Source organism: Tachyglossus aculeatus, chromosome 2 (assembly GCF_015852505.1).
Source record: "Tachyglossus aculeatus isolate mTacAcu1 chromosome 2, mTacAcu1.pri, whole genome shotgun sequence".
Lineage (NCBI taxonomy): Eukaryota > Metazoa > Chordata > Mammalia > Monotremata > Tachyglossidae > Tachyglossus > Tachyglossus aculeatus.
Window position 1 is genome coordinate 135,159,055 of NC_052067.1, and position 22,373 is coordinate 135,181,427.

Consider the following 22,373-nt stretch of genomic DNA (forward strand, 5'->3'; position numbering starts at 1 on the left):
CCTTTGCTCACAAATGCTTTCTCTCAGGCAGTCTCAGCCTTAAAGCAAAGAAAATGAAAGTAAAACCTGATGGTTTCCCAGAAATAGAGGGGCTCTGAGGCTCAGGGTTTAGTCATTTCTAAGAAGTGCCTGGATTTGTTTTGTGGCAGCTTCTTGCCACAAAATGCTCCCCTTCGGGAAGAGGGGAATAGAATCAGTCTTTCTGCCCTTAAAGGACACACAGAGTAATAGGGTGGCAAGACAGACCCAGGGTCTTTTATCTCAGACATGTGCAAGGACAGAATAGTAACAAGAGTGAATTAAGGGGCAGGAGAGGGGACCACTGCTGGTGCTGTTGTGTTGGATAATGGAGAATTAGAATTGTTAAGCACTTACTATGTGCCAAGCACTATTCTGAGTGCTGGGGTAGATACAAGATAATCAGTTTGTCCCATGTGGGGCTCACAGTCTTAATCCCCATTTTACAGATGAGGTAACTGAGGCCCAGAGAAGTTAAGTGACTTGCCCAAAGTCACACATCTGACAAGAGGCAGAAGGGGGGATAGAACCCATAGCCTCTGACTCCCATGCCTGTGCTCTTTCCATTAAGCCATGGAGAAGGTGAGTCAGGAAAAGCTCCCTGGAGGAGGTGGCCTGGAGCTGCCAGCCACACAGCAAGGGAAGGAGTGATTCCACATACAGGTGCAGGGAAGCTGGTCCAGGAACCAGAGCTGCCTTGAGTGCAGGTCTGGGGAAGGGAGGAAACGAGTACTTACAAAGAAAGACAGGAGGGAATCTGCCCTGTCTCCCTGCTGGAAGTGCCTGAAGAGGTTCTCACCCAGATCATGGTGGCACCTGACCCAAGACGGTGGTGTTGGAACCAGAGAAGGGTAGAGACAAAGCACCTGGGTCAAACAGGGTTCTCCCTGATAAGGCCTGGGAGAAAACCTTCTGCCAAGGTAGCCTAGTGCTTTGCTCTGGAGGGGCAGAGAGACGGATCTGGCTCCAGCGGTGGTAGTTGACACTTTGGGGAGATTGCTGGAATCTGTCTGACCCAAAGCTATGCAGCTCCTCTCTGCTTCCTCATTATCACACTCCCACCCTCTCCCCACCACCAAATTTGTCTCCCCTGGCTCTGCTCTCCTCCACCCATATTCCTGCACATGGAGCTCTCAGCGATTATGTGGCTCTAGGGGAGTTAAGATGAAATGGAAAGCCAAGACCTCGGGCAAGTCACTTCATTTCTCTGGGCCTCATTTACCTTATCTGTAAAATGGGGATTAAGATTGTGAGCCCTGTGTGGACTGTGCTCAACCTGATTAGCTTGTATCTACCCCAACCCTTAGTTCAGGGCCTGGCACATAGTAAGCACTTAACACTCAGCATGGAGAGAGTCCCTGGACATTACCAGTCCATGGCTGATGGCTGTTCCTCTGGAGATCTCGCTGGAGGTCTTTCACTTGGGAGAGTGCTGTCTCTGTCCCCTTTGCTCACAGATGCTTTCTCTCAGGCAGTCTCAACCTCAAAGCAAACTGAAAGTAAAATCTGATGGTTTCTCAGAAATAGAGGAGCTTTGAGGTACAGGGTTTGGTCATTTCTAAGAAGTGACTGTATTTGTTTTGTGGCAGTTTTCTCGAAATGGGAGGAAACAACTTAACCCCTCATGGATCTTGTTTTAGTGACTCTAGTTGAGTGTGGGTCACATCAGCCTTGGAACTGTTTGCAAGTAGCCTTGAAAAGGAGCACTGGGACACAGTGGGGACAGGATGTTGGCCTGTCTAGAGAGGATTTAGAAGGAAGGCATCTTTGACTTACCCAGTTCCATTACAGAGTCATACTCATATGTCAGAACTTCACGCCCTGTTCCCAAAAGCAGCACCACCAAGCTGAACTTTCCCCAGGGGTGTGCTTAAGTGATGGACTCTTCCGACCTGAGCAGTTACCTTCACCTAACAGATGGGTAATGGCAGAGGCAGGACTTTGCGAGGAGTCATAATAAAGTGCTCTCCATACTCACTGGTTAATACAACATCAGTTGTAGGCAAATTCCTCCTATAGAAAGCACAGTTGTTCTCCAAATGGCAAGCACTACCCCTGGATCACTGGGGTTAGTAGCATGGCGTAGTGGATAGAACATGGGCCTGGGAGTCAGAAGGTCGTGGGTTCTAATCCTGGCTCCGCCACTTGTCTGCTGTGTGACCTTGGGCAAGTCACTTCATTTATCTGGGCTTCATTTACCTCATCTGTAAAATGGGGATTAAGATGGTGAGCCCTATGTGGACTGTGTACAACCTGATTAGCTTGTATCCACCCCAGTGCTTAGTTCAGTGCCTGGCATGTAGTAAGTGCTAAACAAATACCAGAATTATTATTGTTATTATTAAAGTCACTAGCACAAGATCCATGAGGGGTTAGGTTGTTTCCTCCCATTTCGAGGAAGTTACCACAAAAGAAATCCAGGCACTTAGAAATAACTAAACCTTGTGCCTCAGAGCTCACCCATTTCTGGGAAACCATCAGGTTTTACTTTCATTTTTTTCACTTTGAGGCTGAGACTGCCTGAGAGAAAGCATTTGTGAGCAAAGGGATTGGAGACAGCACTCTTCCAAGTGAAAGACCTCCAGCACGCTCTCCAGAGGAACGGCTATCTGCCACGGACTGGTAATGTCAGGGGACTCTCTCCACGCTGGGTTGGGGCCTGAGCTTGGCTTTCCATTTCATCTTAACTCCCCTAGGGCCACATAATCGCTGAGTACTACATGTGCAGGAATATGGGTGGAGGAGGGCAGATGGAGAGGCTGGGGGAGACCAAGTTACGGGGCTGTGGTACCGAGGGGGAGGAGAGGAGCTGCACAGCTCTGGATCAGACAAATCCTGGCAATCTCCCCACAGTGTCACCTACCCCCGCTGGAGCCAGCTTCATCTCTCTGCCGCTCCAGAGCGAAGCACTGAGCTACCCTGGCAGAAGGTTTTCCCCCAGACCTTGTCAGGGAGAACACCGTTTGACCCAGGTGCTTTGTCTCCACCCCTTTCTGGCTCCAACACCACCATCTCGGGTCAGCTGCCACCAGGATCTGGGTGAAACCTCTTCAGGCACTTCCAGCAGGGAGACATTGCAGATTCCCTCCTGTCCTTGTAAGTACTCGTTTCCTCCCTCTTCCATCCGCAAACCTACACTCAAGGCAGCTCTGGTTCTTGGACCAGCTTCCCTACACCTGTATGTGGAATCCTCTTTCCCTTCCTGTGTGGCTGGCAGCTCCAGGCCACTTCTTCCAGGGAGCTTTCCCCAACTCATCTTCTCCATTATCCAACACACCAGCACCAGCAATGGTCCCCTCTCCTGCCCCTCAACTCACTCTCACTACTATTCTGTCCTTTCACATATCTGGGATGATGATCTGTCTTGCCACCCTATTATCCTGTGTGTCCTTTAAAGGCAGAGAGACTGATTCTATTCCCCTCTTCCTGGCCCTGAAGGGGAGCATTTGGGTTGCCCACTATGGCAGGGTGGGGTGGTGGCAGGGGGCACTCAGTAAAAGTTTATCTCCCATAAGACTGAACCATTTGGGGAGGGAGTTGGTGGGCTGGGACCCATTTGGAGGAGAGGAGAGGGGGAATTTACTGAAATCATCAGATAGCAAATTTTGAGCCCCTTATGATCCTCTTTCCTGTGTCAGATCATGGGCTGTGGAGAACCACTTCAGCTGGTGGAAGTGAAGGGGGGAAACCTGGTGGTTCTTGAAGATTCCTTCCAAAGGAGCTTGATGAGGAAAGAGATAGCTGACCTGCCTGTATGTGTCATCTCCATTATTGGGAAACAGCGCAGGGGCAAGTCCTTCCTGCTCAACTATCTGCTGAGGAGACTGGAGAAGCTGGTGAGTCCTTTCCAGGTTGGGGTAATGGGGGAGAAATCAGTGCAGACACCAAAGTGCTGTGAGAGAGACATGAAGGAAGGGACATGACACCAAAGAGCTAGCACCACTACTCTCCTTGTTGCCCCTTCCTCTTTCAATACACATGAAAATGTGCCAGGCCGATACTGCCTGTCTGCCGCAGGCTCTGAATTATTTGAGGCCCCTGCTCCCTGTGGAGTGACAGCCCATCCTGTTCTTGACCATCACACTGACCCCTTCTTCCTCACCCTGCTGACTCTGACCCTTCCAACCGAACCTGCCCATTCTTTCCTGTTCCTTATTTCTGATACAGCATCTCCAAGGATTTTGCTGTGGTCTCTTCCTCCCTAATGTGGGAGATTGCAGACCTGAAGAAGGAGAGTGCTCAGTCACAGATAATAATATCTGTGGTATTTGTTATGTGCTTACTGTGTGCCAGGCACTGTACTAAGTGCTGGGGTACATACGAGGCAATGACATTGTACATGGTCTCTGACCCACACAGTGTTCACAATCTTAATCTCCATTTTACAAATGATATAACAGAGAAGTGAAGTGGAGTGACTTGCCCAAGGTCATACAGCAGACAAGTGGCAGAGCAGAGATTAGAACCCAGGTTCTTCTCACTCCCAAGCCCATGTTCTATCTACTAGACCAAAATGGGACAGAGTGTAGCCTATGAATATGTTATTTTGGTAACTCAGAGAAATTCAAATTGCTCCACTGGGAATTCCGAAGTGTTTCTGCTTCTCAGCTTTTCTTTTGTCCCTTATTATTTGCCTATCGCAAATATATTTTTATGGTCTTAGTTAAGTGCTTATTATGTGCCAGGCACTGTACTAAGCACTGGGGAAGATACAAGATAATCAGGTTGTACAATGTCTCTGTTCCACATAGAGCTCACAGTCTTAATCTCCATTTTACAGCCAAGGTTACTGAGGCAGAGAGAAGTTAGGTGACTTGCCCAAGGTCAAACAGCAGACAGAGGTCATGGGTTCGAACCCCGACCCCCACATGTCTGCTGTGTGATCTTGGGCAAGTCACTTAACTTCTCTGGGCCTCAGTTACCTCATCTGTAAAATGGGGATTGACTGTGAGCCCCACGTGGGACAACCTGATCACCCTGTATCCTCCCCAGTGCTTAGAACAGTGCTTTGCACATAGTAAGCGCTTAACAAATGCCAATTATTATTATTATTATTATTATTATTATTATTGTGTGGAGCAAGGATTAGAGCCCAAGTCCTTCTGAATCCCAAGTTCATGTTCCTTCCATTAGGCCACACTAGTCAGTTAATCATATTTATTGAGCAGTTACTGTGTGCAGAGCACTGTACTAAGCACTTGGGACACTAAAATATAACAACAGACAGACATTCCCTTCTCATATCTGTCACTGTCTAATATCTGTCTCTCTGAATCTCTGATTTTTTGACTGTCTTTTCTTTAATTTGTTTTTGTTTCTTCCACTGTTCCTCTGGTTTTACTTCTCTCTTTCTCTCTATTTTTGGTTACTTCCCTTTGTTTCTCTTAGACAATGTTTCTCTGACATTAATGATCTTTCTATACCTCCCTTTATTTTTGTCTTTCTACATTTCTCCGCCTCCACCTTATTGTCTTTGTCTTCGCACGTTCACAATTACATCTTGCCCAGATTCAGTTCCAAGTCCACAATGATCAGCCAGTCAAGATCTAGGCACATATTGTTATGATGGGGAGGAGTGTGAGAAGACAGGGGATTGGGAATGCTGTTAGGATGGAGGAAAGAGAGAGCGGTATTTGAAAATTATCTCTGTTATATAAACAGGACTCTGCTGATGATTCATGGATGGGAAAAAGTGATGAACTCCTCACGGGATTTTCATGGTCCTGTGGAATGGAGAGGATCACCAAGGGAATATGGATATGGAGCGAACCTTTTCTCCTGGACAGAAAGACTGGAGACACCAGGGACAAGGTAGGGCTTGTAAAGGTCCTTGTATCTACCTATTTTATATCTACCCCAGTGCTTAGTACAGTGCAAAGTAAACACTTAACAAATAACATTAAAAAAAAGGATGGCTGAGGAAGAGCTCTTCCCTGGTACATCAGGAAATTATGGAAAGAGAAATCAATCAATATTTATTGAGTGCTTACTGTATGTGCCAAGCACTTGGGAGAGTGTAATACTACAGAGTTGGTCAATATGTTCCCTGCCCACAACGAGCTTACAGTCTAGAGGGAGCTTACAGTCTAGCACCACCAATAATATTTACCCCAAGAATTTCAAAAACCTACATGGGTCAGGGCTAGGAAAGAGAGAATGGTGGGGTTCCTTCTTCAGAATGATGAGATTGTTTAACAGGCTGGAGAATGGCTCTGGAAGGAAAGGTTAATGCAATGGGGGTATTTACCTATCATCAACCACCTCATCAACACCATTTATCAAGGACCCACTGTGTGCAGAGCACTATACTGTTTGCTCATTGTGGGCCAGGAATGTGTCTATTTACTGTTGCATTGTACTCTCCCAAGTGCTTAGTACAGTGCTCTGCACACAGTATTATTATTAAGTACCATTGAGTTAATTCTGATTCATGGAGACTCCATAGATATACTTTCTCCAGAATGTCCTGTCCTCTGCCATAATCAGCAACCTTTCTAATGGTTCTTCCGTTATCATTGTTATGAGCTCTATCCTTCTAGCTGCTGGTCTGCCTCTTCCATGGTTTCCCTGTACTTTTCCTAACATTAGTGTCTTCTCCAGAGAATAAGTCCTTCTGATTATGTGTCCAAAATATGCTAATTTAAATCGAGTCATTTGGCTTTCCAAAGACCACTTTGGCTTAATTTGCTCCAAAATACATTTGTTTGTTTTTTGGGCTGTCCATGGTATTCACAAAAGCCTTCTCCAACACCACATTTCAAATGAATTGGTATTCTTTCTATCCTGGTTTTTCACTGTCCAGCTTTCAGATCATACCTTGTCACTGGAAACACCATAGAATTGACCATTTGTATTTTTGTGGTAATTGTTACATGAGCACATTTCATGACTTTTTCTAGGCTCTTCATTGCAAGTCTTCCTAACATTAATCTTCTGCATATTTCTTGACTACTATTATTTGGTTACTAATACTGTATTATTGATTATCGATCCCAGGAACTGCACACAGTAAGTACTTAATAAATATGATTGAATGGTAAGGATTTTTCTTGAGAAGCAGTGTGGCTCAGTGGAAAGCGCTCGGGTTCTAATCCTGGCTCTGCCACTTGTCAGCTGTGTGACTTTGGGCAAGTCACTTAACTTCTCTGTGCCTCAGTTACCTCATCTGTAAAATGGGGATTAAGACTGTGAGCCCCACGTGGAACAAGCTGATCACCTTATATCCTCCCCAGTGCTTAGAACAGTGCTTTGCACATAGTAAGTGCTTAACAAATGCCATTATTATTATTATTATATATTAAGAGCCCATTGTGTGCAGATAACTGTCCTGAATTCCTGCTTTCTGCAGGACACTGTACAGAGCACATACAATGTGCAAAACATTGTGTTAGACATTTGGCCCGTACAAGAGAAATAAAGTTATGGTTCCTCCCCTCCAGAAATTTACAATATGATGAAGACGACAACTGGATACAAAATGCCCAACATGCAATAAATAAAAGAGAAGGAAAATAGATACAAATAATAAAAAATAGCTATAGATATAAAGATACAGATACTAAAGTGATTGATGGATAACATGACCCAGAGGATATGGATTAATCAGTCTTCTGACTGAAGTGGGGGAGAGGTGACAATAATTGTCTCAAAGAATGTAGAGAGTTTTTGTTGTGATCGGGTTTGTCTGATATCCATTTTGTTTTCCCATCCCTTCCTCCCATCCCTTTGTACACCCTTCTTCACGGAAGAAGAATGCCCGCAAAAACTTCCCGCCACAAAACCTGCCTAACCAAGGCCTCCCCCACCCTGACCTGCCTGACAAAAGCCATCCCTGTTGTCCACTAGCGGACTTGACATGACTGACTCCATTTTGTGCAGGCTGAGAGAACAACTCCTTTTTGTATTGTCTGCAACAGATGCCTTCAAGGCCATTAAATAAGTAACACTTATCTATGTAAGGTCCTAGGTCAGATGACATCCTGACAAGACAGTGACAACAGAAGATAACAGAATTTACACACCTATCTATACAAGGCCATATGGCAGATAACAACAACCTTTACAAGGCAGTAAAAACAGAGAATTTACAGCATCCTGTTGGTCCTAATTGGATTCCTGAAATTCCTAAATGCTCCCTCCCATGTTGCTGTAACTGAATAAAAGACGCAGTGAGAATGGGATCAGTGCTGCTTGATCTGGGTCCCTGGCCCCTTGCAGCCGCGCGCTAATAAAATCCACTTCTAAATTTCTACCTGGGTCTCACTCGCTGATTCTCGGCACAACATTTTATGGAGTAGATGCTGACCAGCTCCATGCCCTTTGAAATCAATCATAGGAAATGGGCTTAAAGTAGAGCAGGAGAGATTCTGGTTGGAATCAAGAAATAACTTCCTGACCTCAAAGTAATAAATGTACCATCCTCTGTTTTTAAGCAAGGCAGAAACAGCTGAGAATTCAAAGGATTCCCTGCCATTTTGTTGTTTTCGGGTAAATACATCTTTTAACAGTTTCTGAGATGGGTGTGAACCTTAAAAGTTCAGAGTCACTGATGCAAGAAAAGTCAAGCACAAGATGAACTTTTGTTGAGAGAGAAAACTTCCCACTGATGGAAAACCATCAGACTTTTCTTCCAGAGCAGCATAGATTGCATACATCTGATGGGGCTTTATTCATTCATTCATATTTATTGAGCGCTTCCTGTGTGCAAAGCCCTGTACTAAGTGCTCGGGAGAGTACAGGCAGGTGAACACAAGATAGGGGCAACTCCATAAATTGCCCTAGGAAGTTTGGCTGTCAATGTAAGTTCAGGGCCAAGACTATACAGAAGATAGCCTCTTACATGAATAGGTTCAGACAGGTACTTACTACTTTACTGACACTCCCCATCCCACCCAAATTATTGCTCATAATAACTATGATATTTGTTAAGCACTTACTATGTGCCAGGCACTGTACTAATCACTGGGGTGAATACAAGTAAATTGGGTTGGATACAGTCCCAATCCCTATTTTACAGATGAAGTGAGGTAGAGAGAAGTGAAGTGTATTTGCCCAAGGTCACACAACCTACAAGAGACTGTGTCTCTTACTTCTAGCAAACTCTTCCAAGTGCTGCAGACAATAGACATTTAATTAATTAACTTACCCTCTGTTTTCCTTTTGTCTCCTGGGGACTGTTCTATTCAAAGAAGAAACTCCTTAATCCCCTGGAGCCAGTCTGTGTTTGCTGCCTTATCACATTCTGGCCCATATTCTCCTCCTCCTCCTTCTCCTCCTCCCCACCAGTGCATACCATAACAATGCTTAAAATTATGATACAAAAAGTATTTCCTCGACAAAAAATTTGGTGGGGTAAAATTCAGGTGGAGGTTCCTGGGAAGATAGGAAAAAAGAATATCTCAGGTCCTATATTATGAAGCTTGAAGAAGACACCAAAGACAGAGGGTAAATAGAATCGGGCAACTATCCCTGCATCTTGATAGCAAAGGAAAACTCATGTTTGACCAAGGCAACTGGGTATGGAAAGGAAAATCAGTAAAAGACTTGAAGCCTTCTGTGCAGGAGCTGAGGAGAAACTAGGAGAAGTGAGTCTGGTTACCTGCCCACGACAATAATAATAATAATAGTATTCGTTAAGCACTTACTATGTGCCAAGCACTGTACTAAGCACTGGGATGGATATAAGGTAACCAGATTGTCCCACGTGGGCTCAAAGTCTTAACCCCCGTTTTACAGATGAGGTAACTGAGGCACAGAGAAGTTAAGTGACTTGTCCAAAGTCACTCAGCAGACAAGTGGGGGGGGCCGGGATTAGAACCCACGATTTCTGATTCCCAAGCCTGTGCTGTGAGTCTTGAAGAGAGGGAGACAGAGAGAGAGAGATTGCATATGAAGGATATTTCCATTCATTCATTCACTCAATTGTATTTATTGAGCGCTTCCTGTGTGCAGAGCACTGTATTAAGTGCTTGGGAAATACAAGTCGGCAACATATAGAGACAGTCCCTCCCCAGTAACGGGCTCACACAGCCAGGCTTCCTTATTCAAACCATCACATTTATACCAGCTATATATACCAGATATACATATATATATATATTCCAAGTATATCAAGATGATTTTTTATGTTTGATTTGCTTATATACCTCTTTTATCGTTTTAGCAAAATTTGATGCAGTAGAATTTTAGAAATAATTATTAAATTGCCACGCCTACGTTATTCCTAGGCTGGGAGAACAGTGGCAAATTCACTCCCAATTACCACCATTGTAGTTTCTAGAGGGAGGTGGCTTAGACTGAGGACACAACCATTCACTTGAGGCAGGTGCCTTCTCTCAATTCCCTTTTGATCTTCCAAACTGATAGCTTTGGCCCTGAAGGCAAATTGGTTAAATTTCCTACCCCCAAACCTTAACTACAAATTTCCTGCAAGCAACTGGGTGATTTCATGAATAGCTGAGAGAAGGGAGAAGAATTAAAAACCCCAGGCCACTAAGATGACTCTCAATCTGCGACGCTACCCAAATTCAGCTAGGAATTTCTCTGCAATGAACAATACACGTGTTCGCAAGACTGGCCAATTCATTCAAACATAACTCATCCTAAACACACTGTCACACCGAAGCGCTTGGGAAATACAGGTCGGCAACAAATAGAGACGGTCCCTACCCTATAACGGGCTAAAAGTAAAGCCGATTCCCCCGGATCAAACAAGATGTTAATTTCCGCCCACCTTCAGGACAAATGCCTAAATCTTTCTTCCTGCTCCACCCACAGCCATATACATAATCTTTCTTTAGGCATCACCTCAAATCTCAACTATTTGGCGTTCCCAGAACGTCCTCCATTCTATGCACACAAAACACGAGGGGGTATAGTTCATGCAATCATTTCAACTCTTAAAGCAGAATGCTCTGCACGTCCACATTCTTACTCAAAGAGGTTGGGGCGCCCAATCCCACATCCACACAATGTTTTCAGTACTTTAAAACAGAACGGAGATGTTTTCTGAACATCATCAGGAACTTCTTCATTGGGGGTGTTAAGAATCAGCTTTGAGCACACACAGATCTCTCATATAGGAATGGTTTGGTGCCTGCAACTTAAAAGGAAACGGCTCTGCCCTCGAGGGGCTGACAGTCTGACAAGAGCAGGAGGAAAGGAGAACCCCAACCTCTGACCACTCCCCAAATAATAATAATAATAATAATTGTGGTATTGCTCTGCACATAGTAAGCGCTTAATAAGTGCCATTGTAATAATTAATAATTACTATGTGCCAGGCACTGTACTAAGCGCTAGGGTGGCTACATGCAAATTGGGTTGAACACAGTCCCTGTTGCATGTGGGGCTTACAGTCTCACTCCCCATTTTACAGATGAGGAAATGAGGCCCAGAGAAGTGAAGTGATTTACCCAGGGTCACACAACAGACAAGTGGCAGAGCCGGGATTCGAACCTGCACTTGATGTTGGGGGGAAGGACCCAGAGAGATGAAGGTGCAGTGATTTCTGTTCTCAAGGAGCTGATAGTCTGAGAGAAATATAAGAGCACAAAAAAAGGACACACACACACACACACACACACACACACACACACACACACAAGAAGAAATGTTGCTTCATTCATAAAACATGGGCCTGGGGGTCAGAAGGACCTCGGTTCTAATCCTTGTTAAGAGAAGCAGCGTGGCTCAGTGGAAAGAGCACAGGCTTGGGAGCCAGAGGTCATGGGTTCCAATCCTGGCTCTGCCACTTGTCAGCTGTGTGCCTTTGGGTAAGTCACTGTCCCAAGGTGACCCTGGGGTACCGGCCATCTCAAGGTCAAATAGCCCCACACAGCAAGCAAACCTGAGTTGAGACAAATGTCCATTGTCTAGAGTGTCCAACCCCAAATGTAACCTAAAGGCCTGTTGAGAATCTCCAAGGAACCAAAGAAGTGGCCACTTTCTGCCTGTAAAGTAGAGAAAATGAAAGTCAACATTCTTATACTCTGCTCTTGCCTTTATGTGTAATCTATTTAGCTCCTTGTGGTCAGGGATCACATCCACCAATTCTATTGTATTTGTTCTTTCCCAAGCACTTGGTACAGGGCTCTGGTCCACCAATTCTGTTGTATTGTACTTTTCCAAGCACTTAGTACAGTGCTCTGCCCACAGGAAGTCTAGTGGAAAGAGCACAACCGTGGTAGTCAGAAAACCTGGGTTCAAATCTGGCTCCATCACGTGCCTGCTGTGTGACCTTGGGCAAGTCATTTAACTTCTCTATGCCTCAGTTCCCTCATCTGTAAAGTGAGGATTCAATATCTGTTCTCCTTCCTACTTAGACTATGAGCCCCATGTGGGACCTGATCATCTGGAATCTACCCCAGCACTTAGTATAGTTCTTGGTACATAGTAAGCACCTAACAAATACCATAATCATTATTATTATCAGTAGTAGTAGTAATGGTAGTAGCAGTGAATAAATAAGCAGTGAATAAATACCATTCATTCATTACAAATTTATTAATCTATTTTACTAGTACATATTTACTATTCTATTTATTTTGTTAATGATGTGCATCTAGCTTTATTTCTATTTGTTCTATTTGTTCTGACAACTTGACACCTGTAAACGTGTTTTGTTTTGTCTGTCTCCCCCTTCTATCATCATCATCATCATCAATCGTATTTATTGAGCGCTTACTATGTGCAGAGCACTGTACTAAGCGCTTGGGAAGTACAAATTGGCAACACATAGAGACAGTCCCTACCCAACAGTGGGCTCACAGTCTAAAAGGGGGAGACAGAGAACAAAACCAAACATACCAACAAAATAAAATAGAATAGATATGTACAAATAAAATAAATACATAAATAAATAGAGTAAAAAATATGTACAAACATATATACATATATACAGGTGCTGTGGGGAAGGGAAGGAGGTAAGATGGGGGGGATAAACTTCTAGACTCTGAGCCTGTTGTTGGTTAGGGATCGTCTCTATATGTTGCCAACTTGTACTTTCCAAGCACTTAATACAGTGCTCTGCACACACTAAGCGCTCAATAAATACAATTGAATGAATGAATGAATGAATTGATTGATTGATTTCATGGTTCATATCTTCTCTCCTCAGGTAGCTGTGTTCCTGGTGGACACAGAAGGTACCCTGGATGTTACCACAGATAAGGACACCATTGTGAAGATCTCTACCATTAGTATGTTGCTCAGCTCCTTCCTGGTGAGGACACTCGATCCCCTTCCCATTCCATAGAGATCCCCCTGGTGTCTCAGTTATAGATGACCTTTTCCTGGGGCGTGGACCCTCCTTTCCTAACTGTGAATGCTGGGAGTGGTTATATCCACCCTCTTGCAGCTTCAACACAAAGGGCCCTCTTCAATTTTTGTGGCAGGTGCTGCCATGACTCAAGGTCTGAGAATGTGCAACAATTGGCATGTAATAGGCTGAGGTTTATTCTTCAATGACTGAATCTATGTACTAACAATTCAATAGTCATTTTCCCCATTGTGCTCCACATTGGGCCCACAGTCAATTCATCAATCATATTTATTTTACACTCACTACAAGTAGTGCGCCTCTCAGGGTCGCACCTGGAGAGTTTCCAGTACTCTAACATTCACAACTATGGGAAAGAGAGTCAAGCAGAAGCATATCCATTCCACTCCTAGCTTGGGCAACTTGTTGCAAGACAAAACTCACCTGTGCTGGGCAGCAGTGGCATGGAAAAGAGCCGAAGGCAGAGATTCATCTCAGAAGCAGCGTGACTCAGTGGAAAGAGCACGGGCTTGGGAGTCAAAGGTCATGGGTTTTAATCCTGGCTCCGCCACTTTTCAGCTGTGTGACTGTGGGCAAGTCACTTAACTTCTCTGTGCCTCAGTTATCTCATCTGTAAAATGGGGATTAAGACTGTGAGCCCCATGTGGGACAACCTGATTACCTTTTATCCCACCCAGTGCTTAGAACAGTGCTTGGCACATAGTAAGCACTTAACAAATGCCATTATTATTATTATTACTGCGCAGAAGGAGGCAGAGGTAATCCGCTTCCATATTTTTACCAAGAAAACTCTTTGGATGCACTACCAGAACGATTGCAGATGGAGGTGGGGCATTCTGGGAGAGATGCCCTATTGATGGCAACTGTTGTTCCGGATGGCCACCAAGTCACTGGGCAACTAAAGAATTAGTCAGACAGCATGTGACTGCCGAAACTTTTAATAAAATTTTTATTGGTAAGGCCGAAGACCGAATAGGGGGTTACGCACCCGGCGGGCTCATTTCCTTAAGGGAAAAGTCCCCGAGTGCCCGGTACAATGGGCTTATATACTGCTGTTGCTGATCACAGTGATTGGTAGATTTGAAAACAGTGGGGACTGGATTAGTGCAGATTTGGTACAGAGCTGGGCGGAGTCTGCCTCCTTACGTGGTTTGGTTCCTGGACCCAGCCAGTGGGCTGCAGGGTCTAAGGCCCATACCGGATATGGCAACAGAACCGCATACATTCAAACAATATCTGCAACCTTTCCATGGTGCATGAGGGGCACCCATCACTATGGTGTCGCTATGGGTTGGACACAACTTCCCAAGCGCTTGTACTTCCTTGTACTTCCCAAGTACTTAGTACAGTGCTCTGCACACAGTAAGTGCTCAATAAATACGATTAAATGAATGAACAAATGAACTTGATAGCATAAGACAATAACAACAACATGTGCAGTGTACTATACTAAGCACTTGGGAGGATGCAATATAAGAGAGTTGGCAGATACATACCTGGCCACAGCAGTCTAGAGGGGAGAGAGACATTTATATAAATAAATTACAGATATGAACACAAGTGCTGTGGGGCTGAGGGAAGGGTGAATAAAGGGTGCAAATCCAAGTATGAGGGTGCAGCAGAAGGGAGTGGGGAAAAGGAAATGAGGGCCTAGTCAGGCAAGGCCTCTAGGAGGAGATAAGCCTTCATGAAGGCTTTGAAGGTAGGGAGAGTGATCATCTGTTGGCTATGAAGAGGGAGGGAGGTCCAGGTTAGTGGCAGGACTAGGACAATGAGGACGAGAAATCAGTGGCAAAATAGATGAGATGGAGGTACAATGAGTAGGTTGGCATTAGCGGAAAATAGGTCGTCCCTTGTGGCATGGCTGTGCTCAATGGTTGTAGCATCTCGTGCTATTTTCTCTATTGACTCCTTGTCTGTCTTTCCATCTGAAGCTTCTGCTCAAAGAGAGCTATTCCCTTTTTGCTGGCGATGAGTCTGTCCTCAGCAGTTGACTTTTAGTTCTCAGCTGGGATGCGGTATTGTTGGTGGCTTTTTTTTTTTACCATAACATTGAAAAGTTTTCCTCTGCCCTCCTTGCTTTTGGTTTTCCAGTTTCAGCTCTCCATATAGCAGCTGTTTGGGTATTGGGCGTCACTAACTCTCCTTATGTATCCCACCCAGAGTTTAGTGTCAATGCTAGGACTACATTCCAGAATATCACTGTTTATGAACTTGTCTTGCCATTTGATATTGAGTCTGGCTGGTTAGTGTCACTGGTGGAACTGCTCAAGGAGCCAGATATGTTGCTCCTTTGATCCTTAACATCTCTGTACCTCAGTTATCTAATCTGTCAAATGGGGATTAAGACTTTGAGCTCCATGTGGGTCTACCTGATAACCTTGTATCTACCTCAGTGCTTAGAACAGTGCTTGGCACATAGTAAACACTTAACAAATACATCGTTATTATGTATTATTATTATCCAGCTCTCCCAGCTGTAGAGAAAGCTGAACAACATTACAGCTGTGTAGATCTTTAGATTGATCTGGAGCCCTGATACCATGCTGCCACCATACTCTATTTCCCCATATTACTCTTCTATTAACTGGTGCATGAGCATTTTCAGAGAAGAATGACATTAATAGCTCATTAGGGGAAAATGAGAAAATGAGAAAGTGGCAACTGACTCACAGTTTTTAGGTGGGATGCAGCATTATCTGAGGTTTTGTTTCATTGAGAAGTACAATAGTATTGTTTCCTGGCCTGGAATGCCCTTCCTCTGCACATTCGTCAAGCTAGCTCTCTTCCTCCCTTCAAGGCCCTACTGAGAGCTCACCTCCTCCAGGAGGACTTCCCAGACTAAGCCCCCTCCTTCCTCTTCCTCTCCTCCCCCTCCCCAACCCCCCACCTTACCTCCTTCCCCTCCCCACAGCACCTTACCTCCTTCCCAAGCGCTTAGTACAGTGCTCTGCACACAGTAAGTGCTCAATAAATATGATTGAATGAATGAATTGAGTCTATCCTCCTTGTTTTCTATTACCCTATTTCAGCCCCCTATATAGCAGCGTTGTGTAATGGATACAGCACAGGCCTGGGAGTCAGATGATCATGGGTTCTAAGCTGATTCTGCTACTTGTCTGCTGTGACACCTTGGGCAAGTCACTTCACCTCTCTGTGCCTCAGTTACCTCATCGGTAAAATGGGTATTGAAACTGTGAGTCCCACGTGAAATAGGGACTGTGTCCAACCCAATTTCCTTGAATCCACTCTGCCACTTAGTACAGTGACTGGCACATGGTTAGTGCTTAACAAATACCAGAATTATTATTATTATTAGCTGCTTGGGTATCGTTCTGTCATTCATTCTCCTCACAAATCCCAGATCACCATACTTTCAATTGGAGGAGACTGACTTTGTCCTAGGACTTCACTGTTTGTGATTCCGCACTTGGTAGAATGTTCACCGCAGAATTAGAATTCAATGAATACCATTGATTGATTCTGTCCTCCCATTTGACATGGAGTATAGCCTGTAAGTGATGTCCATGGAACTGGTCAAGGAGTAAGATGTGGCACCTGCCCAGATCTCAAAGATATAGAGAAGATTAGGCACCTCTGAGCTCTGCAAACTGCCACTTTAGTCTGGAACCTGGTGCCAAACGCTGTTTGAAAGGTTCCCAAAGGTTGTGCTGGCCTTCTGAATTCATCTTATCTAACTCTTTGGTTATTATGGCATCAACAGTCCTTGTGCTGCTAGATAACCAAAGTCTGTAATAGAAATTAGCTCTGTGTAACAAACAAAGACTTTGTCTGTTCAGCCTTCCTGTTGCAGGCTGATTTATTGTCAAAGATTTCCTTTGCACTGTTATCAGCTTGTAACTACTGGCTGATTCAGGAAGTGGCTTTCAATCAGTCACATATCTCCTTGGGTGGGTGTGCCTCCAGGATGTGGAAATAATAAAATAATAATAATAACAGATGTAGTATTTATAGAGAGCCTTTTGGGTGCAATGTCCTATACTAAATGCTTGAGAAAGTGCCACAAAAGGAGCTTATTCCTCCAAGAAGCTTATACCCTAAGGGAGGACTTTGTTGATATTTACAGAGTGATTCAGAATAAAAACATTGACTGTTCAATTAGGTATACACATAAGTACTGAGAATGGGTATAAGAATATATTAGTGATAGAGGTGAGTGTTGGATCCATATGACTTAGAGATTTGGAATTAATTGACCTTGGGCAAGTCAAGGAAATCTTGTTGAAGGAGGAGAGATTTTAAGGGGAGAGTTGAATATGGGGAGGGCTGTGTTCTGGTGGATTTGGTGAGGAAGGGAGTTTCAAACCCGGGAAACAGCATGGAAAAGGGGATTACCCTGGATAGTCAAGAGTGTGTTATACTTAGAGTAACAGGTGAAGAGAGCAGATATAATAATAACAATGATGGCATTTATTAAGCACTTACTATGTGCAAAGCACTGTTCTAAGTGCTGGGGAGGTTGCAAGATGATCAGGTTCCCCCACGGGGGGCTCACAGTCTTAATCCCCATTTTACAGATGAGGTAACAGGCACAGAGAAGTTAAGTGACTTTCCCAAAGTCACACAGCTGACAATTGGCAGAGCCGGGATTTGAACCCCTTACCTCTGACTCCAAAGCCTGTGCTTTTTCCAGTGAGCCATGCTGCTTCCCCAGTATGTAGTAGCTATGTAGTAAGCGGTGAGTTGGTGGAGAGCCTTGAAGCTAATTGTGAGGGGGTTTTAATTGATGTAGAGGGACATGAAAAGTTGGTCATTGGAGGAGTATAGATCAGAGAGGGGAGAGGCCAGCATCAGGCAGTCCAGTGAAGAGGCTGATACAGTAATCTAGCCATGCTATGACCATGGTTGGTACCAGAGTGGTAGCTGTTCATTTATTCATTCATTCAGTCATATTTATTGAGCGCTTACTGTGTGCAGAGCACTGTACTAAGCGCTTGGGAAGTACAAGTTGGCAACATATAGAGACAGTCCCTACCCAACAACGGGTTCAGAGGCAGAGGAAAGTGGTCTATTGACTCTTGAAGAAGGGAAGACAGTCTCACTTGCTAGTAATTGAAGAAACCGTACACCAGGATTTTTTTTAAATGGCACTTGTTAAGGGCTTATTATAACAATAATGACATTTTCTAAGTGCTTACTATGTGCCAAGCACTGTTCTAAGCACTGGGGGGGGGGGGATACAAGGTGATCAGGTTGTCCCACGTGGGGCTCACAGTTTTAATCCCCATTTTACAGTTGAGGTAACTGAGGCTCAGAGAATTTAAGTGACTTGCCCAAGGTCAAAAGCAGACATGTGATGGAGCCAGGATTAGAACCCTTGACCTCTGACTCCCAAGCCTGGGCTCTTGGCACTGAGCTACGCTGCTTCTCTGTACTAGCACTGGGGTAGATACAAGATTATCAGATTGGACATAGTCTCAGCCCCACATGGGGCTCACAGTCTAAGTAGAAGGAATAACAATCACTGAATCCCCTTTTTACAGATGAGGTAACAGAGGCACAGGGAAGGTAAGTGACTTGCCCAAAGTCAACAAAGCAGACAGGTGGCAGAGTCAGGATTAGAACCCAGGTCCTCTGTCTCCCAGGATGGTGCTCCTTCTACTAGGCCTCACCACTTCTTGACAGTACAGCCTCTTTATTGAAGTGTTCCACTGACCCCAGACTCTGCAGTACACCATTGCAGAGTAGGCTTGTAATAATAATAATAATAATAATAATGTTAGCATTTATTAAGCACTTACTATGTGCAAAGTACTGTTCTAAGTGCTGGGGAGGTTACAAGGTGATCAGATTGTCCCTCGGGAAGCTCACAGTCTTCATCCCCATTTTACAGATGAGGGAACTGAGGCCCAGAGAAGTGAAGTGATTTGCCCAAAGTCACACAGCTGACAGTTGGTGGAGCCGGAGTTTGAACCCATGATGTCTGACTCCAAAGCCCGGGCTCTTTCCACTGAGCCACGCTGCTTCTCTACCTTTTCCTCTACTTTTCTCCCCTAAAAAACCCTCTTTACAAGCCTCTTAAACCCCTCCTCTTAGTTTCCATTTTATCAGAAAGCTCTGCATAATGTAAACATTTTTCTTTCTTTTGAGCATAACGTGCAAAACTTTTGGGAGAAAATCACCCTTTTTGATGATACAAAGAGTCCTGGTTTTTCATTTTTGATGATGCTATGAGCAAAGCCCACTTTCTGATGATACAAAGAGTCCGGTATACATGGTAAGACAGTTTCTGGAAGGCTCTTCCACGCCACAGTCATTCTTTTCTAACCGAGAACCTCTAAAAGAAAGGACAACCTAAATCATGGCTGGAGGACTTCCCAAATAATAGTCAATGAAAGGTGTTAAGCAAATCCTAATTGTGGCTTCTGGAAAAGGGGTTGTTGGAAAATTTACCGCAGTGGTATATCCAGTGGATGAAAGAAAGCAAGCTTTCTAGTGTCTGTTCCCTGAGAGCAGCAATGTAGGCAGGGATCATGTCTACCAACTCCATTGCACTTTCCCAAACACTTAATACGGTGCTTTGCATACAGCAAGTGCTCAATAAATACCAGTGATTAATAATGGCATCTATTAAGTGCTTACTATGTGCAAAACACTGTTCTAAGCACTGAATGATTCCAGGAAAGAGTAGTTCCATCAGAGGTGACCAAATTGTCCAGTGTGCTATCTTGTTATTATGACATTAATAATACCAATGATAATAATAATTGAGTTATTATGCACTTGCAATGTAGTAAGTGCTGTACTAAGCGTTGGGGTAGATACAAGATAATCAGCTCCCATCTGGGACTTACATTCTAAGTAGGAGGGAGCACAAGTATTGAATCCCCATTTTGCAGATGAGGGAACTGAGGCACAGAGAAGTGAAGTGACTTACCCAAGCTCACACTGTAGTAAATGGCAGAGGTGGAATTAGAACCCACGTCCTCTGACTCCCATGCTCTTTCCTCTTCTTCCCTTATTCTGCAGCTGGCCAAGGGCCAACTGGATCTTGGAAAAAGAAGGGACAGATGTGGGAGATGTGGTGAAGAAAGAATTTGCAGGATTTGACAATGGATAAGCTGGAAGAGCTGAAAGACAATGAGGAATCAGTGATGATGTTGAGGTTAGGGACTTCTGGGAAAGGGAGGATGTTATTGACTGAAAAGGGAGTTAGGAGGGAAGATGTGTAATTCAATTTGAGACTTGTTAAATTTGAAGTAGCACTCATTCATCCAAAGGGGTGAAGCCCTGTGGGGAAGATAGAATGTAGGATTGTAGGTCAGGGCTAGAGGGATAGATTTTGGAATCATATGCCTCAGGCAGTTAGCTGAACCAGGAGAGTAGATGAGTAGCTTGGGTACTTGGTATTCACCATACTGTCAGCCCCACTGCACTTATGTACATATCTGCACACAATAAGCGCTCAATAAATACAATTGAATAAATGAATGAATCTGTAATTTATTTATTTACATTCATGTCTATATCCCCTTCATGACTGTAAGCTCTTTGTGATCAGGGAAAGTATCTACTAACTCTGTTGTATTGTGCTCTTCCAAGCACTTAATAATATTCTCGGCAAGCACTCAATAAATATCAATGATTGATTGATCAAAAGAGTTGGGGCAGAGCAAGAAGAGTAGGAGAGTCAGAAAGAGTCTTGTGGGAAACTTTCAGTTAAGTTATGAGAGGCAGAAAAGGAACCAGCAAATGGAACTGAAAAGGATCAGTTAGGTAGGAGAAAACCATGTTAGTAGCATTTCAGCAAAACCAACCAGATCATGTTTCAAGAAGGAAGTGGACCACATGGCCAAAGATAGCCAAGAGATTAATATTATTATTATTATTATGTTATTTCTAAAGTGCTTACTATGTGCCGACCACTGTTCTAGTCACTGGGGTAGATACATGGTAATCATGTTGTCCCATGTGGGGCCGACAGTCTTAATCCCCATTTTACAGAGAAGTTAAGTGGCTTGCCTAAGGTAACACAGCGGACAAATGGCAGAGCCGGGATTAGAACCCATGTCCCCAGACTCCAGGACAGATGATTTGGCAATTAAGAGGTCATTACTGCAGTCTCAGTGGAGTGAGGTGGTGTTAATCTTGATTACAAGAAGGCAAGAAGAGAGCTGAAGGCTTAAGCAACCCTTTCTAGGGCCCCTCGCTCCTCTCCTCCCCTCCATCTGAGACTCTCTCCCCTTTCAAAACAAGCAGATCATTGCTTTACCCATCTTCAAAGCCCTTCTGAAATCCGATCTCCTTCAGGAGGCCTTCCCTGATTAGCTTCCCCAGTTTAGAAGCCGTTTGGCCTAATGGAAAGGGTACAGGCCTGGAAATCAGAGAACCTGAGTTCTAATCCCACCTCCTCCACCTGCCTATTAGGCAAGTCACTTCACTATGATTCAGTTACCTCATCTGTAAAGTGAGAATTCAGTATGTGTTCTCTCTCCAAGTAAGACTGTGAGCCCCATGTGGGACAAGGGCTGTGTCTGACCTGATAATTATTTTTGTATCTACCCCTGTGCTTAATTCAGTGTTTGTCACAGTCAGAGCAGCAGGAGCCAACATTGTTGATTCAAAAAGAGACAGCATTCATTCATTCAATCATATTTATTGAGCACTTACTGTGTGCAGAGCACTGTACTAAGTGCTTGGGAAGTACAAGTCAGCAACATATAGAGGTGGTCCCTACCCAACAACGGGCTCACAAGTATTCCTTTTAAGTGGCTCAGCCCTGGCTCTGGGCAGGCTGCTCATTCCATGCTTCCTGCCCACAGGTGAAGCCTGCATGTCCTAGAGTCAGAAAATGAGAAATGTGGAATTCCCCTGGACTCTTCTTCTCCTCTCCACGTCCTGGAAAATCTATCAGGGATGGAGGGAAAAGTTCTGGATGGGAGAGTAGAGAGATAGGTGGTACAGCAGCTACAGGGCCTGGACCTGAGCCTGGACTGAGCCAGGCCTCCTGGTGGCCTGCCTGCCCCTATGGTAGTAGTAGTAACAATAATAATAATAAAAATAATATTTAGAGGGAACCACGACAGCCCTGGACCCCAGAATAATTGATTAAACC

General features: G+C 44.3%; 1 protein-coding gene across 1 annotated transcript in view; it reads left to right on the forward strand.

Moving 5' to 3' along the window:
• The first annotated feature begins 2,628 nt into the window (after nucleotides 1-2,628).
• Nucleotides 2,629-22,373, forward strand: part of LOC119942865 (RING finger protein 112-like) — a 48,550-nt gene continuing 28,805 nt past the window's right edge. Inside the window, exons 1-4 of the mRNA XM_038763887.1 lie at nucleotides 2,629-2,640; nucleotides 3,657-3,854; nucleotides 5,680-5,829; nucleotides 13,136-13,240. Coding sequence (XP_038619815.1) covers nucleotides 3,660-3,854; nucleotides 5,680-5,829; nucleotides 13,136-13,240 — 450 coding nt within the window. The 5' untranslated portion in view covers nucleotides 2,629-2,640; nucleotides 3,657-3,659. The remainder of the gene's footprint in view (nucleotides 2,641-3,656; nucleotides 3,855-5,679; nucleotides 5,830-13,135; nucleotides 13,241-22,373) is intronic.